Raw genomic sequence first — 10,059 nt, 5'->3', positions numbered from 1 at the left:
TTTGCAGAAAACCTCAGATAATTTACCTCACCCAATGTTTATGCAGATGATAAAGCTTTGGTCCTCTTCCATTAGCTGCGAGTAAGATATTATGACTGCAGCCAAACTGTCAGTACAGAACCCTGTCTACTGTTAAATCCAGAAGTCTGGAGATAATTGATATACGCTGTGCATTTGAAGTTGAACATCTACCATGTCCATAGTTTCCTTGAAGATACTCTATGCCTTAAGGAGTTTTTCCCGTATTGAATAATTTCATATTTTTTTTTTTTTTTTTTTTTTTTTATTCAGTGATGCATTTTGATTATGTCAGGACTTCCTTTTTATGTTTTAACTGCAATATTTAAAATAATGTCACATGTATTCTTTATTCCTAAAGTACTAGTTATTAACATCCAGATAATGTGAGAGCTCTGTCAGGTATATGTGAATTCTAACGCCGCTTTAGCTATTTTTTTTTCCATTGAGAGTAACTCTATTTTAGTGTTTTGTTTTCTTCAGATTTTCAGTTTGACATTATGTCATGATAATGCAAATCAGTTTGTCAAACAGTATATCCACATTTATTTTACATTGCTGCTGAATCATAAATAATCCGGTCTTTTGTTCATAATCAGATGCCAAATATAAAGTTTTTTTTTTTACAGTACCCTTCGGCAAAAAGATTTGTGAAAAAAATGTTCTGTTTGTCAGAAACAAGTTCATTAAAATTGATGTTCAATTTTCGTTCTTCAAAATGAAGTGTATTTGTTATTATGACATGAATATCTCTTTCAACTGGGAAAAGGGAACTGTGGAACAATGTAGCCATTGTTTATAAGATGTTGCACACATCTAAAATCAACTTAAGGCTTCAAAAACTTTTCTATGCTTAATCTAAACTAGAGCTGTTGTTTCTGAGCTGAGTGTGTTTGGTCCAGATTTGTGATGTTTCCACTGCTAACAATCACACACTGAGAATGTTATATAGCAGTGCATATGGTTAATGCCTATAACTTCTTGTAGAATGAATATATAGTATACAAGTTATGTATCCAATAAGAAATCTGTTTGATCACAGTCAATAAACTCCTTCTTGATTCATTTGTCTTTTTCCCGTATGAAATATTTGCTGTTTTACACTAGACCGATACACAGTCTACAGTTCATTTTGCTTCTGTAATGTAAATTTCCTAGTGAAAGAGAATAATCAGAGAAAAACATTAGGGTGGGAAACGGATAATGAAGCGTGGGTGTTCTGTGTGAGATGGAGTGCTTAAGCAACAACTTGTGTGGATTAAGCGAAGTTCAAATAATTTCATTCTGATTAAAAATAATTTTTGTTTAAAAACAGGCTTAGAAAAAAAACTATTCAACTTGTATAGCGCTTTCACAATACATATAGTTTCATAGCAGCTTTAAAGGAAATGTTTGTTTCAGTATTACAAATAGGAAGTTTAGACAGTACAGTTCAGAAAGATAATAACAGACTAAACATAAATATGGACATTAGTGACAGCTAACAACAACCACATATCCCACTGAAAATTATATTTACATTCTTTGATTGGGAAGCCCTCTGTGTTTTTGTTTTTTGTGTTTTGGTAATCTAGTAATGCAGAGCAGTGCAGTCTCTGCTGCAAATGAGCAATAAAATGAGTCGTAATTAGATGATGCCTGAAAATCTTCATTTCCCAGTCTGCTGATCACAGTAGTATTCAGCTAGCGCTCTGGCACTGACGAAGTCCATCTGTGATCTGTGTTCAGTCTGGCTGTTCAGCATGCTGTTTAATGTGAACTGCTGATCAATGTATTTCTGAACCGCTGGATAAATCTGCGGATGCAGCTCTCGGTCTGAGCCACGGAGGTACTGCTCAGGTTGGGGGGGATATTGCAGGACCTTCCCTGATGGTCCTGAGGCTAAGGCTCGAAAATGGATCCTGTTAAGGATGTCGGTGAGGGGCCTTGGACTCACATAGTTGGAGATTTGGATCATCTCCAGGTTCCTCAGAGCACTTCCAGGGAGTTGCATCCGGCTCAGTTTAGGAGGCAGAGGGAGGGGCAGCTCCATGTCAGGACATTGTCGTGAGGGATGGGGAGGGGTCTGAAAATAAGGCTGGAGCTGGATTATGGATCTGCCTGGGGTTTGAGAGGCTGGGCTGCTGTGGTGATTGTGCTGCTGAGGGTTTAGAGGGCTGCTGATCTGAGATGGCAGTGTACTGAGGTGGCCGTCTCCTGTGGAGGACTGGATGCAGGAGCTCTGGGCCACGGGGAGAGCTGCACACAAACTATGGAGGCTGGAGGGTCTGGCTTCTCTGGGACTTGGAGGAAAAAAAAATTGACACCATTATTTTGGAGGACAAAATGGTCAAGTCTGTATGTAGCGGTTGTCTAGAATAATTTTAATCTTGAGGGATACAAATTTGCCACTTTTCAGTGCAGATACAAATCTAAAGGTTTTCTGCCAGAATAAAAATTCTATGGTTTAACATTTGAAAACAAAGAAATTAAGAATTTTGCTTGAAATTTTGCTTGTTGTACTGGTAAATTTTACTTGTTCTGTAAAAGGAAATTATTATTAAATTATTAAATGTTTTAATTATTATTATCATAACTATTATTTAACAGAACAGTAGTATTATATAGTAATATATAATCTATAGTAATATACTGTATTTCTTTCATATATTTTGTTAATGTTCAGTAATAATAGTATTTTGGAGGACAATGCTGTGTTTAATAATCTTGATGTAGTTGTCTAAAAAGTAATAAACTGAGAATAAATTTAATCTCCAGGGATTCAAATGTGTCACTTCAGCGTAAAATTGCAGTTTTAAATCCAAACTAGGTTTTAAGCCAAAATAAAAGCTCTACGGCTTACAATTTGAAAGCAAAGAAATTAAGAATTACTTGTAATTTTACTCTTGTTCTGTAAAATTAAATTATTTTTATTGTTTATTTATTTTTAATTTTAATTTATTTTTAAACCGTATTATTACTATAGTAATATTTTTAATCCTCTTCATATGGTCTAAAGTGAGTTTTTCCCCCTCTCCTGCCATGCTAAAATTGACAGTAAATCCCAATTTTAAAGCTTAGATAATAAAAATTTATCTTGGTAAGTTTGCATCCCTGAATCTTTAAGATTAAATATAATGCATAAGCCTAGAGCAAGAATGAGTATTTTCCTGCAGAACTGCAGCATAATATCATGGTTTGATTATTATTAGTGTGGTATTCAGTGCATCTCAGGCAGAATCAGAGCCAGACTCACCTGTTCATGTGTCTGTTATTGAGGCTGAGAATGGAGTGTGTCTGATGGGGTGAAGGCCCTCCAGCAGTGCTAGTGTTTACAAAGGCTGATATGAAAGGGTTGGGGGTTACAGAGGAAGCCACTTCTGAAGAATTCAGCATTCCTCTGCAGTCATCGGAGCTGGACACGGTCACATCCACCACCTCATCTTTCTGTGACTGTCGCACTGTTAGTGGACAAAAGTAGAAATACACAATTTATTTTTCTTTAGTCTGTCTAAACCAAAAAAATTTGCACATCAAGGTGACCCTCATGATTGAAGTAAAAATGCAACACTGATGCATATAATGTAAAGCTACATTAATATAACAGATTTAACATGCTCACTTGGTGTCAACTCCTGTTTGACCTGTCCATCTGAATCCTTGGTCTCTTGGCTCTCTTTGTCTCTAAACCTAAGGAATAGAAATTAAAAAAGTTATATTAACTGAATATATCAGAACTGATCATTAGAGTTGGAGGTTCAACAGCCAGGACAGGAAACACTATGTAAATTCTATTAAATACTTTTTGATTTGCCATTAAGAATGATGAAAATCTTGCTCCTTTACTTACTGTGCATGGTTGAAAAGAATTATAACTATTCGAAAAAAAATATCAGCCCTGATGTCTTATTCTGTAAAGGAGACATTTTTAAGTGAATTTTCCTGAAAAGAAAGAAAATCTCAATCCTTTCTTTTTGTGTCTCTTTAAGTGTCTCTCACCTTTTCCTATTCAGCCCATTGTCACGAAAGCCTTTGGCAAAGGGGTTGTTGTCAATCTTGAGTTTTGTGATCTGTGTTGAGTCCCATCAGCAAAAACCAAAGACATGCCAGTCAATACGAATAAATGATACAAAAATGGACTAATAAAACATAATAAATTAAGAGAGAAAAAATCTGACACATTAAAGTCTTCAAATTTCAACTTAAATGTTTTGCTGATATTTTGTGACAGATAATGGGTTTTGCATATTTTCCACAATATACTGGATACTAGATTCTGCTACCATAGACATTTTAATTGGCCTTTTATCCTCATGAATTTGACCCACTAGATGGCAGTGGAACTCTAATGAAAAGTATCTTTGAAGGCCAGCTCTGAAAGTAATTCACATACAGTTTAAGGGTCTCCAGTATTCATCCCGTGTGAAATGTCTGTTCTCACCTCCTGGTTCTGGTAGGCTGTGACAGCTATAAAAGCGGCTTCAGGGAAGGTGAAGCGCAGGTAACTGCCAGGGTTCTGAGGGTAACAGGGGTCTGGAGATTGGACAATGTGTAGACGGGGCTGGTATTTGTGCATGGAGTGGAGAACCACCTATAGAACATGGAGAGAAATAGAAGTATAAACTGTAAAAAATAGAAAACACCTTTAAATATCTTTCAACTGTTACACTTTCCCCATTTCTAAAATCTCACCAGGCCATTAGAGTTGAGGGTGTTATTGGTCAGTTTGAGCTTGTGAAAGGAGATTGGATACTGCATCCATTTCTCTCCAGGCGCAGGAGAGTCTGGATGGATGAAGAACCGATTGGGTAAATGTGGATCACTTGAACCATTCACTTCCCAAAGATCCTTATTCCACTGTAACAATAAAAGAGAATGAATAGTCAAAGACTACAATTAACTACAAAAATCATTAATCTATCATTCAAGCATTAATTTATTTTTAGGTCTTTGGTTTTGTTGTTCACTCATCTATCAGGTTTGCAACATTATAACATCCCTATCTGAAGCAGATATTAAGATATTAAGGAATAAAACAAATTAATGTATAATAGAAAGAAATAGTTTAAAATTAAAGTAGAGTTGTAGTACAGTTATGTACAAAATATTTTTAAAAGAAGTCTCTTATGTTCACCAAGGCTGCATTTATTTGACCAAAAAAAAATAAAAAATACAGTGGAAATATTAATATTGTAAAATAAAATTAAAAATTTAAATGTAATTAAAAAATGTAACATTCCTGTGATGTCATTTCTCCAGTCTTCAGTGTCATGTGATCCTTCAGAAATCATTCTAATAAATCAACTCAGTAAACACTAAACATTACAAACAACAATCATCAAAACACGAAATATTCAAATTAAAATACATTATAAATATTCATGAGTTTTTTATAACCTTAACATTAAAAATGTCTTTACTGTCATTTTTCAAGTATTATTATTATTACTATTACTATTTATCTTTTTTGTTTTTAAATCTACTGACCCAAAACCTTTGAATGATAGTGTACGTGTGTGTTTGTGAGGGAGGTTGGAGGGGGTTGAAGTGAGTATATGTGTCATAAGGGAGGGGTGGAGGGGAGGTACCTTGTACTTGTGGTTATCAAACGGCACCATGTCCATTATCACCACATACTTGACTATTGGATTAGTCACTGTTACTTTGCAGCTGGGAAACATCCGCCTGAAATAAAAGCACATCGGACACACACCATAACAATTAGTCATCACATATTAGAAGATGCCCTCAATAATGTACATTCTGATTTGTAATTCTTTCAAGATGATGAATTATTCAGCTAAATGAATGCATTTACCAACACTGCCTTTTCTCTTTGATACATTAACAAATATATATAATTTCTTGCACTATAATAGGGGTAAATTCCAACACAATACACATTTGTTAAATAACTACATATATGGTCATTGTAGATGTAAAAAATTCTTAAAAGGACTTAATTTAGTAATTTAAAACCCTTGTAGGTTCATACCTGCCAGATTTAGTAATCAGCATCTCTGTGCCAGTACTGCTGAATTTGTCCCAAAGCTCTCGGTCTTGCAGTGATACATGAACTGGCAGTGAGGTCAGTTCAGCTACAGGACTGTTCATCCTGCCATTGAGGCCATGTTGAGTCCAGCAAGTGAGTTCCTTACAGTCTAATTGATAATATAATCATTTCAGATTTTCATTCATTTCATATGCACAACATTAGCTTTACAGAATGGCGTTTGTATGCTATTAGAAAAAACTCCATTTAGTCAGTTGTCTTGACAACTCACAATAATCAATAAACTAAAAAACAACAATAAATAAACCTGAAATTGAATTTAAAACCTAAAAAAACATGAGATGTAAAGATCTAAAGTCCTACCTTGTGGATAATATTCGTAGTTATTAGCCAAATGATTCATTTTGTAAGGTAAATCCAGCACAGGCCGTTCTTCTGGGAGATACATGACCATGAGACTGGAGCAACAAACTAAAGTGACTCGTCCCGAGGTTTGTAGCTTCCAAAGCCAATTGACCTGCTAGGACTATCCTTGGGTTGCTACCTTTCCATAACTTCAAAGAGGACAGAGGTGTGTATGTGCACTTCTGTCAAAACATCAGTCTAGTCTTTGATCTGTCTCTTTGCCTCTCCGAGTTCCCAGTTTGTGCTCCAGCCTGCCCACAAAGGTGTGTAGAAACAACAATCTTCGGATCTGAGGGAAAGGGGGGTGCATCTTACTTTAGAGGCCAAGGGTTCCCTAACACTTCCTCCAAACCCATACAGACACACACACACGCATATAAGTGTTAATCGCCCCAGCAGTTTGCCCCCTCATTACTGCAGGAAGTCTTTGGCACTATTTATTGGCCCTTGGTCAATCTGTCAAAATTCAGCAGATAATTTTGAATCTTGAATGTTAAAATTGTGCATTAAATCTGGTTTCAGGTTATTTGCTAAGGGCTTTCTCTGAGTGAGGCCTGGACATAATAACCTTTGATGAAAGTACAGCCAACATCAAAGTCATCAGTCATGTTCATATTCTTTACCTCCCTGAATAATTTTGTTTATATTTTAATTTTTATTAATATTATGTTATTAAATTATATTTTATTTTATAAACACATTAAAATGGTATACTTGCATTTTATATACCCGACTTAAAATGTAACAGTTTTATATATTATGTAACAGGGGTTTCTGCTCCTAAACCAAGGAGCCCTTGGCCTGAAAAAAGCCTGAAAGGTCCTGATCTAGTGTCTTCATCATTAAGTGTTTTTAAGTTAATTTACAGTAAACTACTTGAAGAGTAAGTCACAATTGAGCTACTTGTTAAGTGCTTTGCTTAAGGAGAAGATGCTGATATAGCAGGATTGTTCTCGAAGAACTGACTCTGCACACACTTTATGCCAGCACTCAAGAACCATTATGTTTAAATGATCCCAAATCAGTTAGATCAGGTGAATACTTGTGTTTCATAAGAGCTCTAAAGGGCAGTTTCCAGTTCCCTTCATGTCTAGCTGGCCACAGCGACCTCATTTCTGTGAAATCATCATAAATGAACAGAAATGTCCATTTATTTGGGTGGCAGATAAGGTGTCAGAGACTTGCTACACGCTGGTGCAACTCAGATAGGCCACAATCTTGTTCTTATCTGTTAACATGGCCTGAGCAGTCACAAACACCCCCCAACCCCACCCTAACCGGGAGTCTGTCTCCACAGTAACCACGGGGGGCCACTCCCATGTTAGCCAATAGACCTTTAACATCCAGATGCTGAGGACAACTACAGATGTAGAATCAGGTTAATTTGTCACGGCTCACACATGGGTATGAGAACAGACACCCAGAGGTGATTTCATCTGAAGTCAATCAACAACTGGCCACCATAATCCATGAAATTGGCATCTGTGTGTGTGCTTCCACTATTGTAATGTCATGAAACCCATCTTAGTGATTTAAATCCTGAGTAGAAATTGAATAAAACATTGTTTTATGTTTTTAAACCCCTCATACAGTCAGGATGCACTTTCAAAAAATGTAAGTAGAGTCTTGTCTCATATTATTAACTACTAACTTTTTTTTAATTAACTTTTAAGGTTTTATAATGTGTATTTTGGAATTTGCCACCTTTGAATACACTCAGAAAAATGTAAAAAAGCTGTCAAAAGGTTGGTACCTTTTCGAGCGCTACACATTACCAAAAAAAACCACAATACCACCACTAAATGCATCATGTTAGTGTAGTACTTTTGAAAAGGTACGACTCCAGTGACAGCGTTTGTATCTTTTTTCTGAGAGTGTAGATAAAAGTTGAAGAAACTAATATGATATGGATAAAACAAGTTTTTGGATCTTTTCAACTTTTTTGTTACAATTTCAAGTTTTTTCCCAGGGTGGGAGAGTTTGGGTGTGGGCTCACATACTCGCGTGAGAGCAAGTCCTGATGTAAGTAGCTGTTCAGGGTCTGATACAGGGAATGATTCTGATTGGTCAGCAGACTGAAGGGCAGAGACATGATAAGGATGGAACAGCCTTTGTGTCATCATATGCAAATGAGCAACAAGCATTAAAACTCACGACCAAGGGAGCAGCGTTTACGATCGCTTAATGGCATGGAGACAACAGATTTGTGAAAACAAAAAGACGGGTAAAGGTGACAGATGAAAGCAATTAAGATGTTTTTTAAACACTTCCTGCAGGAGGACTGAGGACACAGATCTAAAGGTGAGTGTGTCGCCCGGTGACTATGAACTACAGGATGGCAGCTGCTCTTCCTTTTAGATGAATAGTCCCATGCGAGGGATCTTCCACAGGTGTGATCGTCTGAAGATTTAAGAAGAATTTTTGCAGGAAAAACTTTTGTAGGAAAAACACTAAAATGATGCAACAAATCTGAAAACTAGACCGTTTCTGGAAATTGCTTTGATATATGGAATAATTCTAAACCATTGACAAGTCAAATATGATTTTAGTAGCCTAAAAATAGGCTGACAATTTACAGAAAAGAATGTTAAACCTTTAGAAAAACCAAACAATAGATCATAGAAAATGTTAAAAACAGTGGACTTCCAAAGTGAAAGTGTTTCATCGGTCTTGTCCTCTAGACAGGATATCATCGTATACTGTAAGTTCATTATTGAGACACTACAGTATAGATGATGTACTATCCAGGGGGTCAATACACCTCCGACTGTTTCCTGTGGACCCAAAACCTTTGTGACAGAGAGGGGCGGTGAAACCGTTACCATTACTGAGTTTAGTAATGGTAAGGGTTCTCTTGCCTTCTCTCAAAAATCATCTGGACATGAGAGGACCAAGCATGAGTCGAGTGAACTTCAGAGCAACGGATGAAGCAGTCAAAACCAGAAGAGTGAACAGATGGACAAAATGTTAAGCAGATTAAATCAACTAACAATGAAATTCTGATCATTCTTATTCTATACAACTTTATAGCCTATAATGTGTTATATGAGACTGCCATTGTGAGTAATTGTAATAAATATCACTGAATTTGAAATTAAACATTTTGCTTGTTTTGTTTCATTATCTATAATTATTTTTACAAAACCCTTCATTTTACACAGAGAGGCAGCATATGCGGTTGGTAAAATGCTTACTTGTGCTACTAGGAGCCAAGGAAATAATGGATGAGAATCTCTGCTTAAACTTTAATGAATTTACAATTAACTGATGCAGCCAATGAAATAAAATGAAAAGCCAGTGTAAGGATAAAATTAATGAGAGACATTCCATTGCTTTAGGCCAGCTAGATGTAAGCATATAATACTTCATGGAGTTCTAGTGCAAAAAGCGCATCTTATCACCATTTTGAAACTCACTTCGGCAGCAGGTTAGCTGCACTCTTCATTAGAAAGGTTATCTAACCCTCTAGGGCCTAGGCACTGGAACTTTAAATGGCTTTTTCCATGAGTTTTGAAATTTGAATTATTTACGTTTTGATTTTAAAGAAAACAAACATATATACTTTTTTTTTTAAGAAATTAAAAAAGTAATTGTAAAGTATACTTTGATTCATTTCAAATAAAAGTAAATCCTGTTCTTTTGGA

The 10,059-nt window shown here is 35.9% G+C and overlaps 1 protein-coding gene and 1 long non-coding RNA gene across 3 annotated transcripts; one reads left to right on the top strand and one right to left on the bottom strand.

Moving 5' to 3' along the window:
- Positions 1–583: 583 nt before the first annotated feature.
- Positions 584–8,069, bottom strand: LOC109082392 (T-box transcription factor TBX6L-like). Of its 2 annotated transcripts, XM_042757349.1 has the most exons (10): positions 6,374–8,069; positions 5,993–6,158; positions 5,586–5,682; positions 4,690–4,854; positions 4,439–4,588; positions 3,997–4,067; positions 3,620–3,687; positions 3,254–3,458; positions 2,504–2,538; positions 584–1,926 (listed from the first exon to the last, which is right to left on the bottom strand). In XM_042757349.1, the coding sequence occupies exons 1-10, from the start codon at positions 6,462–6,464 to the stop codon at positions 1,667–1,669; spliced, it is 1,308 nt and encodes a 435-aa protein (XP_042613283.1). In that variant the 5' UTR covers positions 6,465–8,069; the 3' UTR covers positions 584–1,666. The 2 variants fall into 2 exon arrangements, with proteins under 2 accessions (XP_042613283.1, XP_042613282.1); XM_042757348.1 differs by lacking the exon at positions 2,504–2,538 and having other exon boundaries at positions 584–2,300; positions 6,374–8,065.
- A 162-nt stretch (positions 8,070–8,231) lies between these two features.
- Positions 8,232–9,514, top strand: LOC122145153. Its single transcript, XR_006160150.1, has 2 exons — positions 8,232–8,716; positions 9,097–9,514. It is a non-coding gene; the product is annotated as an uncharacterized LOC122145153 (long non-coding RNA).
- The last annotated feature ends 545 nt before the right edge of the window (positions 9,515–10,059 follow it).

This window comes from Cyprinus carpio, chromosome A5 (genome assembly GCF_018340385.1).
Source record: "Cyprinus carpio isolate SPL01 chromosome A5, ASM1834038v1, whole genome shotgun sequence".
Lineage (NCBI taxonomy): Eukaryota > Metazoa > Chordata > Actinopteri > Cypriniformes > Cyprinidae > Cyprinus > Cyprinus carpio.
The sequence above is the reverse complement of the archived record's forward strand: the minus strand, read 5'-3'. Positions and strand labels throughout refer to the sequence as shown.

Coding starts and splice junctions, on each gene's coding strand:
- LOC109082392 (XM_042757348.1), bottom strand. CDS start 6,464: ATGGTCATGTATCTCCCAGAAGAACGGCCTGTGCTGGATTTACCTTAC. Junction 4,855..5,585: donor TTGATAACCACAAGTACAAG/GTACCTCCCCTC, acceptor TTATTGTTACAG/TGGAATAAGGATCTTTGGGA. Junction 2,301..3,253: donor AATAACAGACACATGAACAG/GTGAGTCTGGCT, acceptor TTTTCCTCCAAG/TCCCAGAGAAGCCAGACCCT.